The sequence below is a fragment of the Astatotilapia calliptera genome, chromosome 7 (assembly GCF_900246225.1).
Source record: "Astatotilapia calliptera chromosome 7, fAstCal1.2, whole genome shotgun sequence".
In the NCBI taxonomy this organism is placed as follows: domain Eukaryota; kingdom Metazoa; phylum Chordata; class Actinopteri; order Cichliformes; family Cichlidae; genus Astatotilapia; species Astatotilapia calliptera.
The window spans coordinates 10,334,818-10,358,159 of record NC_039308.1 but is presented as its reverse complement, the minus strand read 5'-3'; the positions used below and the strand labels follow the sequence as shown (position 1 = coordinate 10,358,159).

Here is a 23,342-nt window from a genome sequence, read left to right as displayed (position 1 = left end):
CAAATAATTTGTGTGACATCTTATTGAATGCAGAACAGCTGATTGTTCTGTAAATAGTCTGAAATGGTTATTAAAAAAAGGGTAAAATGTAAATGGCTGCAAATAACTTTGTTGTTTGCAAAACTTTAGGATAGGATTTTAAGATTGACAATTTATTTTTGCATTTAAAGTTATGAAATATGTTTCATTAAACATGTTTGTGGTTGTTACAGTAAAAAATATCACTTTTTCTACTCTGATTTGATGTTTTTTGTTTGATTTTAGCTCAATTGTGTTAACACAGTATGTCAAAATGAAAACATAACTGTAAATTCAGACACGTGAGGTTGTGCTGAAAAGGATGATACCAAACAAGGCAAAGTAAATAGTTTTTAAAGGTGAAATGTGGAGGTAAAATCAAAAGTAGTTAAAAATGGCCAATTCTACCCTGGACCCCAGAGGGATAAACATTTTTTTAAAGTAACGCAATAGTTACTTTTCAAGTAGTTAATTACTTTTAGAATCTTGTAACTTAGTTACTAACTTTTTTGAAGAAGTAACTAGTAACTATAATTAATTACTTTTTCAAAGTAACTTGCCCAACACTGGTGACAATGCATTTAGATCATTATACAGAGTAACATGAAAGTAATGTAACGAATATTGTAACAAATCCTTCCTTTGGTGAGAAATTAAGTAATTTACTGCATCACTTTTAATTACTTTACATTACTTTGAGCAGTGAGGCTCTACATTGGATCCACCTGTCCACAGAAGATCATGAAAACAGTTCACCAGGGGGTGTGAAGGGAAAGGTGTTTATTTATCATACTGGGCCTTTATTCTGGGCCTCACCAACAGAGATGGGCAGTAACGCGTTACAAGTAACGCGTTACTGTAATCTGATTACTTTTTTGAAGTAACGAGTAAAGTAAGGGATTACTATTGCAAAAACGGTAATTAGATTACCGTTACTTTCCCGTAGGAACGCTGCATTACTGCGTTACTAAAACCGTGATTTTTTGCGAGAATGTCTCATGACAGTGACGTAAGCGAGTGCGACCTTTGTGAAAACAGCTGTGTGCAGATCAACAATGGATCACATATCGATTGTGGGAGAGAGTATGAGCGTGCAGCATTTAAAGCGTGGAAGTACTGACCTTACTTTGAGTTTGATTCCATAAAAAGTGACAAAAACATTAGCGTCCATCGTGCGTGGGAAGAAAACTTCTTTTTACAGCGAAAAAAAACCCCTAAACTTCCGAGCAAGCACCGAGTGTGGTACCACGTAATGGGAAACTCACAGAGAAACTCGCGGATTCTTCAACTGACCACGACACACCTGCACCAGGGTAAACCTCCGCTTACCGCAGTCCTGCTTTACAGGTGAAAATAGAGCAACAGGACCGCTGAGTCTTTGACTTTATTTATTTTCTGCTGTGTTTTACTTGCATCTATTTGAAAGACTGAGTGTAAACACAAAAAATATTTTATTTTATGTGCTGGAATGTGCAGAAAATAGGTTTAAATGTTAAACTAATTTATTCAAGTCAGAGAATGTTGCATATAATTAAATTTTTGCTTGATGCATAAAGTTAAAAGATTAAAACTGATAAAACAAGTTAAAAAAAGAGAGACTTTTCCATTTGATTACATTTTGTATGATGGGTTATGCAGAAAAGGTAGAATTGGGCTGAAAGATCTATCGCTTTATCACCTCTTCAGGTTGTAAATCGTGTTTTTAAAAAGTAACTAAGTAACTAAGTAATTAATTACTTTTAAAAATAAGTAATCAGTAAAGTAACGGGATTACTTTTTGGGGGAAGTAATCAGCAATTAGTTACTGATTACTTTTTTCAAGTAACTTGACCAACACTGCTCACCAAGAATGGCTTATATATTTGGGTTTTTTATGAGCCTGTCACTTCTTCCTCCACGTCTTCACTACACTTGTTAAATACATATACCAAGTTTCTGACTAAAAGCTCGTTGGGAACTACTGTATTGGTGAAAAATACTGTTTTATGCCTTTGAAACTGTGCTAGCTTTGACATTTATCAACTAAATGAGAACAAATTATGCTCCAGGCTGCTAGTAAAGAAAATAGTTCTTTGCCAAGTTTTATGTGTAGGCACAGCACTGGTTCAACTTGAGTGTCTTTTCTGCGTTTGAACAATCCATGAGTCAGTGTTAAATGGCTGAATAAAAAACACTCCTACAAAAACGTTCAGGTACAAGAAAATCTGGTTTGCTGGAAACATATTACAAAGAAATAAAGGGTGGCTCATTACTTTTGCACAGCACTATAGGTAGCGCTGTGGAGCAGTCATTAGCAGTACTGATGGTGACCGAACAAAGGGAAACAGAGGAAAGTGTTATAATTCCTCCTTAAATTGGGAACATTATAAAATCCTAACAGCAGTTATGACAATCTGAGATATGGCCACCTTTTCAAGGTTTTGGAATCATGCAATCCACAGCTGCTTTTTTATATTATTATCATTATTATTTTTATGAATACTCTAATTTCCCAGATATCCTGAATGGAGCATTGGCCATGTAGGTATTTGTAATGTCCAGTGGAAGAGTGTTGCTAAATGAATGAATCAATAGGGGAATTGAAAATTAATGTTCTAAAAATGCTTCGGACAAGTTCTAAAATGTGTTGCTCACTTTAAGTGCTGAATTGTGTTAGGCTGCAGGAAGACCTGTGACAATGTCTCGAGCACAGTCACATCACTTTCTTTGGAAGCAATATTGTGGATGACAGAGAAAATAGTTGTTATAGGAGATCTTTAAAAGTCAGGTTGGTCAAATTTGAAAAGGTTCTGACCTGAGTGAAGTGAGATTGGGCAACCGGGGAAGAACAGAACAGAGAAACTCAGCTCCCTCTACACCGAGGCTGTTGTGGGAAAACCTGAATGGGAACAAACATTTTTTTTTTTTACTAATTTATTTCCCTTGAGTACTACAGAGCACATGCCAATGTTAAATACTGAAATGTGACTACTTACTCCAGTTCTGTCAGAAATGGACAACTGAGGATGACGCTCTCTATGGCTGCAAGCTGATACACATTTACTGCACAGTCCACAAGGCTAAAGCAGAGAGATAAGAGGAATTCGTTTTTCCTTTATACTGTCTTTACTTTCAAAGGAATTCAGCCAGAGTGTGGTGTAAATTAATACAATTTACTAGAAAAAAAGAACAACCTTTACAACAGTGGGCTTTTTCTTTTTTCCTGCAAGGAAAGCTAAATATATAGCATATACACTGAGTAATATAGCAGTGCGTGGAGGCTGTAATCAAAGTGTGCATTCCTTGCAGGTATCATGAAAATGTAAAATATAATGTATAAAATAAAAAAGCACCCAATTTTCTTTATGGCACTCGATTGAGCTGCATTTCCAGAGAGATCACTGCAAACAAACAAGCAAAAGACACAAATCAAAAATCGGAATCATTTGATTTCTAGAAACATTAAATTCAAAATAACTGTTATTTTATATTTACACTTTAATCAATAAACTCCCGAAGAGTACAGCTGCTGTCTATATAACAATCATTAAACAATAATCATTACCTATCTGTCGTCAGTCCAGTGGAACTGGTCAGGTGGAGTGTGTTTTGATGAATCCTGGAAAATGAATATAGTTCACAGCTTTGACACACATACTGTATCTTTATTTGGGGAATGTTACAATATGTTTGATTTGTTTAAAAGGAGCATTTCCTGACATCTGTGTTCATTTGCATCTATATGCATATCTTACCTGACAGTTTGAATATTGCTATTGAGTTGCAAACAGTGGAGCATTAATCCAACCGCTTTCTCAGCGCTGATCCAACGCTCCTCAATACTGAGTAGAAAAGCACGTGTAATACACTCATTATAATTCAATGCTTTAACAGCCGTTCACTGAACAGCCATGACTGATTTGGATAAGTTGTAGTTTGAAAAAAGCCTGAAAACATTGACAGAAGAGATAATAGTAAAGATTCTTTTGTCTCACCTGAAAACACATCCACTTTGACTGAAGCTCAGCAGCTGTAGGAAATGTTCAGTCTGCTCCAGTAAGCTGTGGTTTAATCTGCAGATGAACCACAGACATATCACTATGTACTTTCTGATCATGGTTAGATAATGGAGGCCAGAAAGGAAGGTTAAACCCTGAATACCCTGAGACTCTTAGCATAAAGAGACTTTTAATAAATAATAGATGCATTTCTAATCAGTTCCTTGCTGTCTTAATGCATGCTCAATCATCCTGGTAAGAAAATCCCAAAAAGGTTCATCTTAGCGTTTTAAGTGGGAGAAACGTTTCGTCACTCATCCAAGTGACTTCTTCAATCTTAGCTGACTGCAGGTTTTTCCAACCTTATAAACAGTACATTTGCACAATATCTGAAACTAGCACCACTGAATGAGCAATGGGCTGTGAGGTCAGTGACTTGATCATTAATCAGGCAATTTCTTGCTGGTAGTTTCAAATCTAAAATGTTAACAAAGAAATATGGCCTTGTTGTGATCTTTCCATATTTTACAAGAAGTCAGTTTATGAACCAGTTTTATTAAGTGTAATAACTAATTAAAAAGAGGCCATTGTTTTTATCTGATGAAACCCAAAAATTTGTCTTAAGACTGAGGGATACTTACTCCACTTTGGCCAGATGGGGACAACTGGACACAATCTCTGCTAATCGGATCAGATGTTCATGCTTCAAACTACCTTCCCTGATTCTGATGGAGAAATAAAGCAGAGAAGGCAAAAAAAAAGCATAAAGAAATTTAGATTTTTGCAAAGTTAGTGCCAAATCCAAAATGTACTAAAATCTTTAAAAGGCCTTAACCTCTACTAAGCCCCCAAATTACATTGTAATAGTATTATATACTGGACGTTTATTGAGAGCTGGAGGACGCTGAACCCTTGTTACTGTGAGTGCTAGAGTTAAGGAAGGTACTTTCAGAGCTGCTAAAATCGATCAGACACCAGAAACTAATTATGTCTTCGAATATTTACAACCACATTCTAAGGTTCACTGCTATGCTCAGCTCTACTTCTGACATGCAAAGTCAGTTCCTTGTCGCCCACAGTGTGCAAGCTGGATTTAGAAGTTTTCAGCCGTTCATCTTTGCTGATGCAGTCAGTCAGTTTACCGACTCAGTGCATGAACCTTCAGATGTAGAGAGAGTTCACATATCTGTGCATACCGGTGAGATGTTTCCTGTGCTGCTCACGCAGGAAAAATTACAAAGCCAAAGGAGAGAGTCTGTTTTTTTTTTCACAATGACACTTTGTTACTTTGAATACATCAGCTGTTGACTTATACAATCAGACCACATGTAAGTTTCCTTTTGTTCTTTTCTGTCTGCACACTAGTGCTGCATGGAGCTCTGCACGTCTGCATTAGTTCACGCCTCCTCTCAACATTTTAACACTCTTCAAATTTCCTGTCTACGTTGCCCTAAGTGGTGACTTTCACCACTTAGGGCTATTGTGCTTTAGCACTAAACTTTAGTGCTAAAGTTTCATGAGTGTTAATGAGTTCATCAGCTCATTTTTTTTTTTTTACTTTATCTGAAATGAAAATGTTTAAAATTTTTACTGGTTTCTTTTTTGCTGTATACAGCAAAAAACCAGTAGGTGTGAATTCTGTGTTTTTACTCGAGTCACTGTGCTCACCTCATCAAAGTGACTCAGTGGTTGTAGCTCAGGTGGCAGAGCAGGTGAGCCACTAATCAGAAGGTCGGTGGTTCGATCCCAGGCTGCTTCCTGGCTGCATGCCAAATATCCTTGGGCAAGATACTAACCCCATGTTTGCCTACTGGTGGTGGTCAGAGGGCCTGGTGGCGCCTGTGTCCGGCAGCCTCGCCTCTGTCAGTGCGCCCCAGGGCAGCTGTGGCTACGATGTAGCTTGCTATCGCCAGTGTGTGAATGTGTGTGTGAATGGGTGAATGACTGAATGTAGTGTGAAGCGCTTTGGGGTCCTATGGACTAGAAAAGTGCTATACAAATGCAGGCCATTTACCATTTAATACGGGCACCGTTTCAGGATCAGAGTCAGTGTTTTGAAATTTTGGATGGAACTCCTACCTCAGAGTTTTTTCCCGAGTTTCATTTTGTCTGAACCAGATGAGGCATCGCTCTTCTTCTCCTAAGCTACCAGCAGACATCAGAAAGTAGAGTCCATGGACAAAGAGAGAGACATGGACAAATATTTCATTATAGATTACTTAGAAGAATTCCATTAACTTCTTTCCTTTGTGCAGACTTACCTCACTTCCACACCAGAGACATTAGCACAGGTACACAATGTGCTGGCCACAGCCAGCAGCCCCTGCTGGGTCAGTCTGTTGTTACTGAGACTGCACATGAAGATTCAGAAAAGAATTAGTCTATATTTTACTCATTAACTACAATACACATCATTTCTAAATATTGTAGCTTCATACTCTCAGTCTACCTGAGGTTTAATTTATTATATATTCAGCAGACAATATATTAGGTACACCTAGCCATGTTCAGAATCACTTAAATCACCTTTTTTATTAACCCATTCAGATGTTCACTTTGAACTGCATTAGGGCATCTTCACCTTATATACATGCCTAAATACATGTTGCTGTCATGTCACTGACTGATTAGATATTTGTGTCAACAAGCATTTAAACAGGTTAACTAATAAAGTCGGTGGTGCGTGTACATTTAAGTATTTTTTACTCTTCTGCTCTATATTTAATATAGAACTTAATATGTTTAAAGTCTTACTTGACATAGGTGCTGATTTTTAGCCTTGGTAGGGAATGCACAAAAGAGCCCACGTCTTCATCTTCCAGCTGGTTACTTGACAAACTGTGATGAAAGAAAAGCAGAGCTGAGCATCCTTACTGGATAAAAGCTCAGGAAGAAAACACTGGACTATCCATGGCTCCATGGGTGTGTGGTTATGATTCTAAGATTGTGTGTCTAAATGTTTGTGTGGCTCATACTCAAGATCTGAAAGCTGGGGACCCTGCTGCAGGATCTCAAGAAGTTTCTTCAAGTGGTCACCCTTCAGGCAAAAATGAGTTAACCTGTGTTACACACAATCAGGGAGACAAAAAAAAAAACATAGCACATGAAGTTGATTAATTACTAGTTATAGTAATTATTGTAAGATGCCCTCTTTTACCTGAACTTTCTAATTCTGCGGTGATTAAACTGGCAGATTGTAAAATACAGGACACCCAATGTGCTTCACACTATATAATATTGTCTTTTTCAATGAGTACCATAAAATCTTTAATTAAACTGCGCATTTCTACAGTTCTATGTATAAAACAGAAAATGACAACATATATTTTCAGTCAAATTCTAAAATAAACACAGCTTGAAATGCAGTTTAAAATGAGCAGCTAAAACTGCTATAGTGCATGAGCCGTGAATACTTGGGTAAGTGACAAAGTGAGCGGTCTGAAAACACCTACAAATGTTGTTAAGTCATCAGTAAGCAGTGAAAATGTTGCGGATCACAGACCTGCAGCTCACTTGTTCCACTTTCACTGTATCAAAATTGATGAAGGAGTCACCCCGAAGGCTAAAGAAGAGATCAAAGCAGCAATTAACCAAAACAGGTCAGTTAGAGAATTAAAGTAATTGCAGCTACAACTAAAAAGTGTGGTAGGGAAAGGAGCATCACATGAACACTCAAATATGGCATGGTGTGTTGTGATGAGTGCCACAAAAGTATTCACTGTACCTGAGCTCAACCGACGTCACTCGCTGACTGTGATTCAAACAGCTGACCAGCTCGAGTGCATCGGTTGCAGATGTGATGCTCTGTCTGACACTATTAGGAATACAGAATGAATATAGTATATTTCATTTGATGAGGTTCTTAGTATCTTACACAGTCTGAAAATAATTTCCAAACATAGTTCATAGAAAAGCCACAATTTGCTTTGCCAGATTTAGCCATACAGGCTAAACTTCATCTGTAGTCTCTGGTAGGTTGATAGCGTTAATGAATAATAAAGACACCAAATGCACAAAGGCAAAATATGTAAGTGACAGAAGCATATATATGGTAAAAGAAAAACATACTGATATTATGTATTAAACATCAAAGTTTTTAATTTATAAATATCTGCAAATCTATTTTTTTGTTCTTAAAGTCATTAAATTTTAAATACTTCAGTATAAAAATAAAGACAAAAATGAATCAATATAAATAATTCATCTATAGACTGAATAAAAAGGACCAAGAATTACACCTAAAGGCATTTCAAAGTTATTGTTAACTATTTGCAGGGTTTAATTATACATTTTCATTGATGTTGTTGATGTTTTTTATCTGTAAGAGGATTTTCTCCAGTTAACTACAAGGTAATTACATAATGTCACAAACTATATATAATAAAATTAAATGAATATGTCTAGAGAAAAATTATACACTTCTAATATCACACTTCCAATTAGAGTCGACAGCATAAAGTGAAATTACAACAGAATTTCTGCAAATCTCCTTGCAGTGTAGATGAGATTGCAACGTTCTGCAATCTCCTATAACAATAGTGATCTTCCATAATTTTTTTGTTTTATGGACCTAACATATACCCTGTGATAGGAATAGCATAGATACCCATTAGTTAAAAATAACTACACTTAAAATCACCTTCCAAATATTCAAATTTTGTGCTCAGTAATCTCAGTAGGGTGTCCTTTAAAAAGTACTCAGCAGCTTTTTTCCATATCTTCACATCTTTTCCCTACTGCACATCCGCATAATCTGACTGTCTATTGCAGGTTGTAATCCAGTGTTATTATTAATACTTGCATTAGTGTGTATGCCTTACTTGAGTCTCTGCAGTGACGTCATCTCTGGCAACACTTTGAGAAGATTCTTGATGGCTTTGTCGGTAAGTGAACACTGAGATAACCTGACAGAACACATTAGTGCATGAACATGAACGTGTTCAGTCACTACTTTAAATACTGTTGAATAATTTGCAGATATACAATAATAAAGCTTACTCTAACTCCCAATGGAAGCGACTCTGGACCAATTTTCTACATACTTTGGTTATATCAGATGGTAGGATGCTGCTGTCCTTTACTCTAGAAAGAAAAATAAAAGGGGATCATTCTTTTGTATTCATAGTCAGAGGTCAGATTTGTACTTTCTGCATGTCTTTATTTGCTCACTGTACCGGAACATCTTCAGCTGCTGCTTGTCATCACTGACATAGAAATACAGTAGAGAGTTAGATTATTAAACAGAAAAACTAAACGGAGACAACAAGAATCAGATTGTGTGAACGTTTGCATAGATGCAGGTCTTCTACCTTTCATCTGGGCAGAACTTTAGATTGACTTCCTCTTTGCCTCCGCCACTGTAAAACCAACAGAGCACAACAGCCAATTATAATTAACCTGACTGATTACTGTAAAACTATATGACCAGTGTTGGGCAAGTTACTTTGAAAAAGTAATTAGTTATAGTTACTAGTTACTTCTTCAACAAAGTAACCGAGTTAGTAACTGAGTCACAATATTATAAAAGCAACTAATTATGAGGAAAAGTAACAATTGCGTTACTTTAAAAAAATGTTTAAATATGTATAAGAATCCCCTCTTAATGGAACTTACTAAAATACAAACATATAAATAGCTAAACATACTTGAAAATACTAAAATATATATTCAGCTGTTTGTTATAAAACTGAAAATATAATTGAAATAAATGGGCAGTTAACAGAAGGAACTAATAAGAAACATTGTACACTAATCTAAACTATTCAAATGTTACTTTATGAAAATATGAAATAAAACACCAATCAGATAAACTCTAGATAGAACAATACAACACACTATGACTACCATGACTACCTTACTCTTCCTCAGCCAATCAGCAGCACTCGTGCGATTGTTTCGCACCCCTAGCCCCCGGTAAGATGACATAAGCGTCAACCATCTGTGTGTTTAAAAATAGTAACACACCCACACCGCTTTTTTTTCTTAGTAATGGTAACAGTGTTTTAACGATAGTAAAAGTAATTCGTTAGATTATCTGTTACTGAAATAAGTAACAGCGTTAGTAACGCTGTTTATTTTAATGCAGTTATTCCCATCACTGTATATGACATGTAGTATTGTATGTAATTATGTATTTATAGTATTTTTCAAACAGATAGATTTTTTAAACCCAGACCGGGATAAGAGGCACAAACAGTTGGGTAAAGCAGCTCTTGGTATCATTAAATAGCTACAATGTAAAACAAAGATTACCTGATGTGAATTTCTGTTAAGGTGTTATACGAGCATAGAGCTGCAGCCAGCATTACCACCCCTTCCATGTTGATGTCATTTTTACTGGCACTGGAAAAAACAAAAGCAATTAGCACAAGGAAGTTGGTGTTGGCTGTTTGGAACCTGTTTGGTGAGAAAACAGCTGACCATTTGCCTTCCTACTTTGTATATCTCAATGTAAAAAACAAAGAGTCATCTTTCTATTGAAATACTCGCAAATTACTAGAGAGGCAATAGAGGGAAATTCCACCACCAGGGTCACTTACAATATAGTTGTTGGTATCTTTAGCTATAAATATCTCAAGGAAAGCTTTAAAAGAGGTAGAATTATTAATTAATTATTAGTTATAATGATTGTGTGTGAGCATTGTGACAGACTAGCAGCCTGTCCAAATATCTACCCCCCTACAGACACCCTATGCCACCCTATGACAAGCTCCAGCCTCGGTCAGAGAGAATAAATGCATGCGTGTGAGCTTACTTAATTTCCTGGATTTTGCTAAGACGAGGCAGGAAATCCAACAACTTCTTCAGACCCTTGTTGCCTAAACAGTTACTGGACAAACTGAAAAGAAAGGTTAAAAATGCTTTACAACTCAGTGTTTGTACATTTATCAAGAGAACATGACAAAAATGAGTCAGTATATCAATATCAGTAGTGCACACACACCTGAAATGTGTAATGAGTGTGAACAGTGGTCTCTTTTTCCTCTAAATGTGATACATTTGTTGAGATCTTTCTATTAATACTACAAATTACAGTTATTTACAATATTTATATATAATTAAATATGCGTGTGTGACATGCATAATAAATTTGTTAAGCACTGTATAAGCTATCTAATGGTTACCTGTAAGCAAAAACCATGATGGTGCATCATTTAAGAGGTGGTTTAGGATGATGCTCAGTTTACTTCATAAACTGAGCATACACTGTCATTTTTAGAATAATGTCCAAGACATCAGTTTTTAACACAAATGTGTAGTAGAAAGTTTTTTTTGATTGCCCGACACAATTTGTAAATATCTTTCCTTTCTTTGCACCATTATCTTCGTAATTGTAGACACTTGTATTCATACGGCTCCCCCTGAAAACTTTCTAGGCTTTTTACACATAAATTTATTATCTACTAATTAGAAATGGTCCTATTTTTATTATCTGTCCATGGTGTGTGCACTTTCATGGTTCTTGCTCATCTTACTCCAGCATAGTGAGATCAGAAGAGGTTCCCAGACATCTCAACACACTTTCCAGATCAGCAGGATACAGATTGCAGAAGCTGAGGCTGAAAGACGCAAAAGCTGAATGATTATCATTAATACTGATGACATATCATTATTGGACAAAGGATACACCTGAACAACCCATTATAACAATTAAAACATTAAAACTTTTTGCTAGATAACTGATGGTCTGTTGGTTACCAGCTTAAAATGATCGCTTTACTCATTCTAAATGCTACCCTACTATTGTTCTGCAACATCAAATATATTGTTGTTGTAAGCTTGTGTTACAGAAGCATTAACATACCAGAGAGATTTGGATATTCCGCTTGCAGGTTTTTCCCTTCCCCTAGCAAACACAATAGACACCTTAACAGGAACCTGTAATCTGCAACATAAAGAAACATTCAGATACAGAGCAGAGATGACAGCAATAACTCTAACATAAATCTAATTTTGCATTTCCTGGTACAGTATGTCTAGAAGTTCCTGCAACTATGGTTGCTAAGATTAAATGCGTGTTTGTACCTGACATGAAGCTCCATCACAGGAGGATAATCAGACAGTAGAGCAGTCAGAACCACCAAACCCTCCACTGATGAGCAGCTGTCATTAATGCTGAGAAAAGATTGTAAAACATCAGCTAAATGCTGCTGGGTTTTATGTGCAGGTATAGCAAAGTGCACAGCAAGCACAACACAAACAATTGATTTCTTTTAAAACCTAGTCTTACATGAGCTTGTCAGTAATGCTGAACTTTGGCAAAAACTCAGTCAGTGTCCTTAAAATGTCTTCATCCCACTGGCCTCCAGACAGACTAGAGTGCAAAGACATACAGTAAAACAGCCACACACATTGACAGGCCTTTGGCTAGCATTCATTTACCAATGTAATATGCACACAGTGTAGTTTGCAGATTGTTCAACTACTTTAGCAGAGGGAAAACAGTAAGTCAATAACTAGTGCATTGTTGCTATTCTATTCATTACTGATGTTGTCTGTGTCATCTGCTCTGAATAGGTTTTTCTAATTATGAAGGTGTGTACTTATGAAATCTTACTCTAGGACAGACAGCGCAGGGCATTGAGCCAAGGATTCAGCAAGTTTCTGCATCTCCGACTTGTTCCAATTCTGGTTCAGCAAGCTGGAGAAAAATGACACCATCATAATGCAAACGTCCATGATACAAAAAACCTCAAAAATACTAAACTGTGACATTTAGAGTCACATTTAAATCAACATTCATTGTGGACTTGCTACATGTATATCTTTGTACTACATTGTTGATGCTCAATAAACATTTAAAAAAAAAAAATTAAAACTAAAAAAATAAATCAACATCCACATAAACGTCCTTTCTAGTCACGAAAAACAAACAAACAAAAGAAAACAGTAAAGGTGAATGCACATTTGGCTGACACCCATTTAAAGGTGCAAAGTTCATCAAGGAAACTGGCAAATCTCTGTGGTAAGGCAGTTACGGTAAACTGACTTGTTTGTTTCATATCTTACCTGATTGTTGATTCAAGTATAGATTTATGGCTGTAGAGCGGAAAATATAAATATATCAGAATTTTACTATGTTCATTTTATTGCTTTATTTAGTTTATAAGCATAAAAGTCACCTGTTCATATCTGACTTTTGGAAGAAAGTTACTGTCAAGTCTTTGATCCCCCTGCAAAGAAAAAGAACCTGGACTGGAGTACACGTTTATGACACACTTATGTTTACCTGGTCTTGTCATTATAACTTCATCAATAGCAATCAGCTACTTTGAATTTCAGGAATCTCAAATCTCTATGACTGAGAAAATATTAATAGTGCAGTGAGCATTACTGACAAAAGCGAGTTAAAATGTGTGTAATTTTTTTTTCTTTTAAACAACAATCCGTGTGCCATAACTGTGCCTTAACCGCCACTTCGTGTGCATGTGTGTGTGGTCTTACTCTGCATGAACATGTTGGATGTTCAAACATGAAGACATCGTTTTAATAAGACAGTCGACTGCATTCAGGGTTGTGCTGTTTCGTCCCAGCCTACAAAGAAGCACACACACATATGATCACCACACAAAGTCTTCTGCATTGTTAAGTACAGACGAGTCTTTGCATTAGAAATGTGAGAACTTACGCTACATTCGAAAGGTTTTGTAGTTTGGTAAAAATCTCTGCAATGCGACTGATTCCTTCATCCCTCAAATTGTTGTCACTTACGCTGAAAAAACCCCCCAGAAGAAAAATGAGCAGAAACTTTAAGCTCAGCATTATTAAAAGCATCTGGATAATCGAGCAGTAAGCTAATCGTGCACTATATTGAACAACAGAAGATATACTTGATATCAGTGATGTGTGGACACTCCTGAAGACCAGAGGCCAAACTAGCTGCTCCAGTAGCAGTCAGGCTGGCACCAGAAAACCTTGTGAACACAAACACAAACAGGTAATTATTGTCGTTAAGGGACAATTACCTTCCTTTAATATATTTTTCGCAGGAATAAAGCAACGATATAAAACATACTCTAGTTTTCGCAGGGATGTGAATTTAGGCAAAACAGACGACAACTTCTCAGCAAACCTGTCCCCATACTTGCGGCTGTGAAAACTGTAAGGACACATAGTGAATAACAATAAAGTAATTATTATTCATAAGGAAGCATCAGATTAGAAACTGCAAAAAGAAAAACAATCAGTTCAAAGCCTCAATTTAAAACAAACAAACTGCTTTTTACCAGCATCTCTATAGTTGATAGAATATTTCTTGATGCTGCTATGTTTTTAATTACAAATTATTATCTAAGCCGCCAGGTGGGAAATTCCAATGCTTAATCTTTTCTTGAATGTAGTATTTTAATTAAAGAGGATAAAACAGACTCGGATTCCCAGAATCATAATATGAGATGAGATCTATTTGTTTAAATGTCAGTGTGAATGTCTGAACATAACTAAATAAGGAGGCATTCAAATATATAAAAAATGGTAACTCTTTCTTAAAGAGGTGGTGACAGAGACAGATTTCTGTGACGCAGGGAATCAAACTAGATTCACAGACTACAAACTGAAAGCCAAAGTAAGGTTTATAGGAGCTTTGGAGTTGTAACCTGTAATCTCTTTTAACCCTGTATAATATTTGATACATGAGATTTTGAGACCTCTATATCATCAGCATGTTTCTAAAAAAAAATAAAAAATGAAACCTCATACATGGAAACTGTTATTTATTGATTTTTTTTAATTGTCAGCATTTGTCCAATTTGTCAAATTAAAAGAAAATCAAATGTCTGGCATTAATCCATGCTTCAGGCTTTACAGGGTTAATAATTCACTCTATGTAATCCAGAATAAACTGGAACTAAATCCCCGTGACAGAGGTAATTTGATGGGATTGAACACCGGTTATATCATGTTTGCTTTACTTGTATAATTTGTACAGGGTTTGGGGGTTTACAGCAGTTTTCTGAATTATAATTTTCACATTTCTAAATCATATAATGACGGATAGTTTATTACATGTACCAACAGTATTGTTAGTGTTTTACATGTGGATGATAACAACTTTTTTTTCACTCAATAGTCTTTTCATTGGCTGCCTTCCAGGTGGCTTTTCTTGCACATGCTTTCTCTCACACTGTATACTCTCTGGTGTTTGGAGCCCATCTGGTTCTATGTATGGGTGGTCTCTATTTGTCATGTCCAAAATGAAATAAGAAATATGTGCCGGTATTCTTTTTGTTTTCATATTTGTCAAGATCAAGAACTGGGTACTGGGTTTAGGATTAAGAGTTGGATGACTGCCCAAATAAAAAATCTAGTTTAATAGCTTACTTGTGCCTGGGTGAGATAAAGTATACACATGAAATAATTATGGTGTAACTATGTGAGAACTGTAGAGAACAGCTGATAAGTTCTGCTTGCACCCTTGACTGTTCACTAGTTCTAGTCTGCACAGGAGGATCGAACCACTGTCAGTAAAACAACATTTTCTGCTCACCACAGCTGTAAATATCTATTTCAGGTACCTTCTGCATCTTGTCAACAAGATATTTTCTGTGTATAGAGTTCCTACGCTGCTGTTCTGAACATACTTATAGACTGCTGTGTACAGTCACATTTTTCCTCATTCTAATTTTCCAAGTTATCATTACAGTTTATGACTTGTATACTTATATACTGGTTCTCTTTATAACCACAAGCAGATGTACTGGTGTTCGTAATAAAATTGAGGTTTCGGTTTGTTTTACACACACATTAATGAGCTATCACTGCAGCACTTTTTCAGACACTGTCTCGCTTTACTTTTAATGTCTGAGCTGAAATCTTTATGGTCAATGCAACTTTATTTGATACCAAGATATCTTAGTTTCACAATATGTACGGGTTACGCTATATTTGTCATTAAATTCTTGTTTCGGATAAGGAAAACATCAGGAAGAGCAACTAAGGAGGGATAGCTTTCCCGCTAGACAGACATTAGATGTTAGTGTGCATAATTATATAAAATTAACAATAAAGATGTTTCAACTTTCAGAATTAGGCAGTATAAACAGATGACTAACACAATGTGACATGACAACGTGCAGCTTACAGATTTCGCTAAACAGATAGGCCCCGTCCCACCCACTCTTCAAGACATGCAAGTGCAAACTTGTGTGGAAAAACATTCTTTTTCGAGTTGATAAAGAAATACTTTCAAAGAATCAGTGGTTGTGTTTTTGCAGTTGAGTCCAGACTATTTTCTGTCTTCTTGTAACAAGAATACTGAGCTCATTCACTGTCACTGTATGACAGGTGGCCAGTCAGCTGAGGAATGTCAAAGGCAAAGCTGCAGCTCTATTAACAACAACATTCACTGCTGCTGTGTGACTAGTCCTCTCTCTGCATGTCCGTGGGCTAAACATGGGTTTTATAATTTCTGACAGATCAACACCGTCCATTTCAACACTCTCATGTGTCACAATGATGGCTTTCCAATGGTCCTATAGTGCATTCCCACAAATATCATATTAATAACCCTGTGAAACCTTTTCAAATAAATGCTGACCTGTAAGATTTAACATATCCAGGATGGTACAGTAATATAATAAAAACCCTTGTCTCAAAATCAAAATAAACTTTTGTATTCTAATTAATAGTTTATTTTTGCTAGTTTTATTTAGGTTAGCTAAAAAAAATTACACGTAGGTTTCTGGAGGGTTTTTGTTACATTTTAACTACTGTAACTCGTAAACATCTGTGTAGCCTCACCTGAGGTTATGAATGCCCTGACACCTGGCCAGAACTATTAAACACTCCAGCTCCATGGAGCACGCTCCGAAGTCCAGACCGATGTCATTATGATCGGCTGAATTAACTACGAAAGCCAGAGCTTCGATATCATTCGGTAACAGCCAGATGTTGCGCAGCTCCAGTTTGGGTCTCACACCAAAAACCTGCTTGGCGAGTTGGTGGTTCTGGCTCTCCTGAACACTGTGGCAAAGCTGGAGTATCTGGCAAAATATAGCAAAGAAAAGATCAGTAACAAAGAGACAGAAAATAAAATCTGTTTCCTGTTTTTCATTCTACCTTTGGTCCGGTCAGAGTGTTACTGTTACACATGGTTTTGAGCAATGTCAGAACAAGGTCTTGCCGTTTCTGGACCCAACTTTGGGCTCTGCCAGAAACCTTGGCTAACTCAACCAGGGCTGGAGTGCATTCTGAGGAAGCCAGACCGCAAACATAGAGGTACAGTGAGTCAGTGAAGACCGTCTTCTGGTCTGATTTGGTTGTCCAGCGAGTTTTCAGACTGAATCTGAGGATATAATGAGAGGAAAGTCAACTTCTGAATTATGATGCAAATTAAAGCATGTTACAACACTGTCCAGATGATAGTTTCAACACTCTTCTGGGAGATGTGAATAATAATAATATGACCTGGCATACTTTGAAATACAATAAATAATATTATTTTAAGATTTAACAGGTAGGACAAAAACAAACAACTTCTACAGTGCAGCCTACAAAGCAAACAGAGTGGGAAGAAAGCACAGTACACCAGTTTGAATGGTTTGCATCTTTTCTTCTGTTCAGGTGCATTAATTTTACTACATTCCCCAAATGCTCACGGAATGAAACACAACAAAACCAGAACTGAACTAGTCATTTTGCAGCTGCCTGACTGATTTCAAACCAGACGCCTCCAGAACCTCACTCAGAAACATGTGAAATCAAAGGGTTAAATGAGGAAGTGTGAGCAAACAGACCTGTTATCTAATCATTTAAGGAACTGGGTATGGGTGAGGTCCTTTTTGCAATCCACCTTGTCAACTAAATATGATTAAAGTGTGAACAAATCCATATCACACATCAAAAAAATGTAGTGATTCTTTAGGGGAAACAATGTGAGATTTATTAAAATACAGCTGTATGAATAGATTTCATGGTGTTGTAAACCTGAGTGCTGCAGCAATTAAAAAAGCAATTAATTAATTAAAATTTAAGTCATTAATGAATGCGTGCCCCCTGTTTAAATACTCTAAAGCACAAGTTACTGTGTCGTGGCTGCAGTTATTTAAAAAAGTCCTAGAGAAGGAGCTTCAAGTCTATATATGTTTGGACATATGAGAATGGATCTGAAGCTGAAAAGGGGATGGAAGATGAGCTCTATAAGGGAAGGGTGCAATTTGGATGTCAGAGGGTGGAGCTTAGCATCTGTGGGCTCTGATGCAATTAAATTCCTGCTTTTAAAATGACTCGTGATAAAAACAACATCCTTTCACAAAAGAATAAATAAATCCATGAAGCTGCATTGTCATTTTTAGAGGAAGCAGTAGCATGTGGTGGAGTACAACCCGGGGTTGTGATATATGTTAAACTACATGTAGCCACATACAAGAGGCCTCTTAGCGAGTGACTGTGGTCGCCTGCTGCTTAGTTATGTCAGCTGTGCCATATTTCAATTTCAGTGCCCCCACCTTTGCACAGTCTCACAGACTCTCGCAGTGTGATTTGAGCCGTCACTTTATGCCTACATCAGTGTTTTCTGATGTAAGGACTAAGGACAAATATGTCTCGTACTGTAGCGTGCTTAACTCGCACAGCTCAGGTTGCTTCCATGGCAGAGTTATTCCTGGTATACCGTGTGACTTTACATAGTCAAATTCCATCTTGCTTTCTTCCACATATTCTAAATGAGATTCATTAATTAACTGTTGAATCTTTAAATATATTCATCATGATTCTGCTGTGTGTGTGAGCTTCTCTTTTAGCTTAGGCGACAAACTTTTGTTTCCACAGCTTTTCAAACACTCCATCACACACTAGTGTCTACCTGATCTGAAAGGAACTTATCTATTTCGGGACCAGGCAGAGACTGCCCAGCACCAAGTTGGGAGGACAGGTGTACACAGAAGCGTCATTCAGCTAGGGCAGCAACAAGAAAGGTGACCGTATTTAGGACATTTTGTTCATTTGGTTAATTAACAAAATTGTTTCCAGGATGTAAATTTGCGGATAATTTAATCAATCAATGTGTAATAATGTCGTGAATGTTATACTGTTATCTGTCATTTGAATTTGTCCCTCACCAGTGAGAGAGTAAAGTGCAGGGGTTACTGTGTATGTGCCGGTAGACTAAAATAGTATCTGGCTATTTTATTAGGTACACCTTGCCAATTTTGAGTTATACCCCCCCCCCCACCCTTTGCCGTCAGAACTGTCTTTATTATTTGTGGTACAGACTCAGCAAGGTGTTTTCATGTTGCTTATACCAAATTCTGACCTTTCTGTTTAAATGTCAAAGCAGAAATCCAGACCCATTAGGCAATCTTGTTCAATTTTGGTGAGCCCATGTGACTTGTTGCCTCAGTTTCCTGTTCTTAGCTGGCAGGGTGGCACCCGGTGTGGCCTCCTGTTGTTGTAGCACATCTGTTTCAACTTGTAACTTATTCAGTGATGCTCTTGTAGACAGCTTGGTTGTAACAAGTGGTTCTTAGAATTATCAATTCTGTTCTTTCAGCTCAAAGAATTCTGCGCGTTCTCCCATCACCAACACATTTTCACCCAGAGAACTGTCACTCACTGGTTATTTCCTCTTTTTCAGACCATTCACTGTAAAAACTAGAGTTGGTTATGTGGGGAAATTCCAGTAGATCAGCATTTTCGGAAAAAAACCCAGACCAGACCATCTGGCACCAGCAACCACGCCACGTCACTTAAATCACCTTTCTTCCCAATTCTGATACTTGGTCAGAACTTCAGCAGGTCATCTTGACCGTGTTTTGATGCCAAAAGTAGAGAGCTTCTGCCGTGTGACTCCGTAGTTTCTCCATCAGGTGGGCTATATAACCTAAACAGGTCTTAACACTGCAATCATCTTAAAAATTACACCCATATTTCTCTCCATTTGGCTTCCTTACCTCTTCTTAAGCTGTGCGTCATTAACATCATTACTAGTCATGATTCTCAGTGCAGCTAAAAACTCCTGCACTGTCAGATGAATGAAGCAGTAGGCATTGGCAAGTATCCCGTCCTGACGTCTGAGCTCCACCTAACAGCAGGTAAGTAATTCTGTTATTATTAATAATATCTTACAAACATGACAAGTCATCTAAAGGGACAACCTTTATCTACCCTTACTCTGTTTACTACACACAGCCCTATCTATGCCCACTGTAAGGAAACACAAATAACTTTTGCCCACTAAGCAAATCTATTAATAGTATCAATAGTATAAATAGCATGCAAACACTCGACAACAAGGATTTTGTGGACATTCACAGATATGAGGAGGACATTAATGCATGCATTCATGTCTGACCTGTGATAAGAGTCCTATTTTCAATGAAAACTTTAAAACCTCCTGTGGAATCTCTTCTTTCAAAAAGAGTATCTTGCTTTCCTCTAAGCCTCTCCAAGCCAGCTGGCTCAGCTCACACAGCTCCGATTGATACTGACTCAGAATGGTCAGTGTGGTGACAGCACTGCACGGAAAGACAGAAAACAGAGATAATCCATAAACTGAAGCATGACGCGTTTTTTGCTACACTGGTGCTTTCTTTTCTAAATAGTCATTTTTTTAATTACTTTATATTTTTTGAAATATAATGTTCAAGATGGTGATACACTAGAGTGAGTTCACAGCTCCGTCTCTACCTGTGAGGAAATCTTTTAGTTTTTGGCTTGCCATCTCCTCCGTGGTTAGGGGCTCGGCTAAGAAATGAGGCCAGAACAGTGAGGTAGACCTGAGTTAGGGTGGCGGGGACTTGGAGTGAAGTGGGAGTCAGCTGAGGTCTGCCATTTGTTCCATCCATTATTACATCTTTGCTCCCTTTTCTTTTTCCATCCTCTTGTTTCCTTTGTGCAGGGTTTCCTCTTCTATTGCCCTCCTCCCCTCTGGCTTCTCTTGACATCTGTGCTCCTTCTGCTTCCTGAGCATCTGTCCTTGCCTTACTTCCTTTTTCATCAGGCATCGGTGCTCCTCCTGTGTCTTTATCTCTACACTGCAGCAGTAAATGCTCAAGACAGATGCAGCAGATGTTGCATAGGGCAGGAATGGAAGACATGGCGAGGAGGTGTCGACTGGAGAGAAGGAGCTGTGCTGCCTGCTCTCTAAGAGCTACATCTGCTGGGTGTAAATGATGATTAAACTAGTTAAAGACAACATACATTTAAGATAGATGTGCACAAGAATTTTATTTATTATTTTTACACCAATTTTTTCATGTTAGTAATGCAGCTATTACGCATGAGGTCCTGTTTTATGTGGAAATTACTCATTTCTACTAGTTTGAAAGTCTAAATTTTAGCAATTTGCCAGTTATACCTGGATACAGGTGCTGGTTTGCAGGTCTAAATGAGCAAATATAGCACTGCAAAAAATGTAGATAATCCCAGATTAGGGTTATTTACATAAGATACTGCCAACAAGTAAAATAAACATGCAAGTTCAAACTTGGCTGATATTTATGTGAGTCTTGAAACCCACAGCAACCATAACTGAAGAGAAAATAAAAAATGCAGACAAGTGTCAAGTAAGAGTCAAAGAGAAAGCGAGAAAAAATATCAGAGACAACTTTGGCTGTGGGGAAAGAGAGAGTTAGATGTTTTCAAGAAATGAATATGCAGCAAAAATCTGATGTCCAGAAAACCATATTTTATCAGTTAATACAAAAAAGTAGTAATAAGTGAATTATTCCTTTTTTTTCTAACTTGATATAATTGTATTGCCTTGATTATATATACTAAGCACCAACTTCCACAGAGAAAAATTAAGTTAATACAGAAGAGCCAAAAACAACACTTCCTCAAAGCTTTACAGAAATAAATAAAACAAATAAAATAATTAAATAAAGCCCAACAACAATGTAAATACAAGTAAATAAAGTTTTCACCTTTTGCACCAAAGAAGTTGTCTACATACTCCTTGATCTCATCCTGGTCCCAGCCCAGCAGCTGGCCTACTTTATCTGAAATGCCATCCAAATCTATAAGATCCCGTACACGACAGGTGACCAGCACAGTGCTTCCTGGAAGAATCTGGCGATTTAGCAACCCTGAGATGAGGTCTGCGACAGGCAGAGGATCTTCTAAGTGCAGCGGTTTCCTCTGCACTTCTTGTCTGCTGAGTTTGCCGTGAAACTCATCATAGCCATCCAGTACCCAACAGCTTTGCTCTGGATTAGTAAGGAGGTAGTCGATAATGGCTCTCTGTTCAAATGAAGAATACGTTTAGAAGCAGTTGAATTTCACACCTGTAGTTTGTTTACTCTGGCCCAAATCAGCTGATGAGTTCATAAAACTGTAGCCCTTTTCCCATGGATTCATTTTTTTTCTTACACAAACACAACTCTGATCTTCAATTTACATTCATTTTACCACTAATATGATATGATATTCTGTCACATCCCAGAGTGCAAAGCATAACTAACTATGTGAAGGGGTTTAGCTCAAACCAGATTTTGATTTAAATGAAATGCATCCCTATGTTTAGTATCACAAATGTACTGTTTTATAACAAGTATTACTCAAGCATTACGTGCGTACCTTTGCATCTTCTCCCCCAGTTGGAGGGAGGTAGTACTGGAAAAGCAGCTCTGATAGTGAAAGAGGGTGTGACAGTAGGTTGAGCTGACGAAACTCCAGCAGGACAAACACAAAGGATGAAGGGATAGGACCCTGGATGAGATGGAGAGGAGAACAATTGGCAGAGGAAAAAAGTCATATCAAATTCTGTTTGCACAGCTTAGGTAGTTTCACAAATGTGAAAGTTGTAAAAAGCATTCATTGGCTCCAGAAGAAACGTGTTTGCAGTGGAAAAATGGCTGAACAAGTAGCTGCCTGATAGTAGCAGGAGTATCTTTACTTTTATTCTTAATGCACCAAATTGATAATTTATTGATTAGGTTTTTCCAGTAAACAATGAGAATGCAGAGTTTGGATCATCTGCAACCTCTGCAAGGTCAGTGATGGTTCCTAAGCCTACAGCATGCTCTAATAATGATAACCACAGTAAATACAGTATGGATACAGTATGGAAATAAAGCTGCTCTATGTTTTTATAACACTAGCATGCAAATTCTGGGACAATGGCTCTTCCTTTATTCCTCTGAATACAAATAAGACCAGCACTAGCCATACAGATGAACATAGAACATGTCTGATAACGCAAATAATTATAAATGTTGACAAAAAGTGAACTTACTAATCCACTAGCCCACTGCTGTCCTAAACAGGATGTTAGCAGAGTTTTTCCTGATCCAGTCTGGCCCACCAGAACTGTCACTTTACCCATACATCCCTGGAGGAACGTCTCCAACGTCACTCTGGACTCCAAATACCCGTAATCCCCATCGGGCTCTGAGTTTGGTGAGAAAGATG

At 37.4% G+C, this 23,342-nt stretch overlaps 1 protein-coding gene across 1 annotated transcript in view; it reads right to left on the bottom strand.

Moving 5' to 3' along the window:
* nlrc5 (NLR family, CARD domain containing 5) overlaps nt 1-23,342 on the bottom strand; it is a 39,097-nt gene that overhangs the window by 7,655 nt on the left and 8,100 nt on the right. The window contains exons 6-43 of the mRNA XM_026172974.1: nt 23,167-23,321; nt 22,509-22,640; nt 21,857-22,172; nt 20,619-21,087; nt 20,284-20,446; nt 19,883-20,013; nt 17,052-17,277; nt 16,734-16,975; nt 14,011-14,094; nt 13,826-13,909; nt 13,624-13,707; nt 13,440-13,529; nt 13,118-13,168; nt 13,005-13,034; nt 12,553-12,636; nt 12,226-12,309; nt 12,021-12,110; nt 11,800-11,880; nt 11,471-11,554; nt 10,750-10,833; nt 10,248-10,337; nt 9,305-9,352; nt 9,170-9,199; nt 8,994-9,077; nt 8,816-8,899; nt 7,720-7,809; nt 7,498-7,557; nt 6,971-7,054; nt 6,750-6,833; nt 6,257-6,346; nt 6,075-6,140; nt 4,637-4,720; nt 3,993-4,070; nt 3,753-3,839; nt 3,563-3,616; nt 3,351-3,398; nt 2,994-3,077; nt 2,813-2,896 (exon numbers count right to left, since the gene is read on the bottom strand). Coding sequence (XP_026028759.1) covers nt 2,813-2,896; nt 2,994-3,077; nt 3,351-3,398; nt 3,563-3,616; nt 3,753-3,839; nt 3,993-4,070; nt 4,637-4,720; nt 6,075-6,140; nt 6,257-6,346; nt 6,750-6,833; nt 6,971-7,054; nt 7,498-7,557; nt 7,720-7,809; nt 8,816-8,899; nt 8,994-9,077; nt 9,170-9,199; nt 9,305-9,352; nt 10,248-10,337; nt 10,750-10,833; nt 11,471-11,554; nt 11,800-11,880; nt 12,021-12,110; nt 12,226-12,309; nt 12,553-12,636; nt 13,005-13,034; nt 13,118-13,168; nt 13,440-13,529; nt 13,624-13,707; nt 13,826-13,909; nt 14,011-14,094; nt 16,734-16,975; nt 17,052-17,277; nt 19,883-20,013; nt 20,284-20,446; nt 20,619-21,087; nt 21,857-22,172; nt 22,509-22,640; nt 23,167-23,321 — 4,093 coding nt within the window. The remainder of the gene's footprint in view (nt 1-2,812; nt 2,897-2,993; nt 3,078-3,350; nt 3,399-3,562; nt 3,617-3,752; nt 3,840-3,992; nt 4,071-4,636; nt 4,721-6,074; nt 6,141-6,256; nt 6,347-6,749; nt 6,834-6,970; nt 7,055-7,497; nt 7,558-7,719; nt 7,810-8,815; nt 8,900-8,993; nt 9,078-9,169; nt 9,200-9,304; nt 9,353-10,247; nt 10,338-10,749; nt 10,834-11,470; nt 11,555-11,799; nt 11,881-12,020; nt 12,111-12,225; nt 12,310-12,552; nt 12,637-13,004; nt 13,035-13,117; nt 13,169-13,439; nt 13,530-13,623; nt 13,708-13,825; nt 13,910-14,010; nt 14,095-16,733; nt 16,976-17,051; nt 17,278-19,882; nt 20,014-20,283; nt 20,447-20,618; nt 21,088-21,856; nt 22,173-22,508; nt 22,641-23,166; nt 23,322-23,342) is intronic.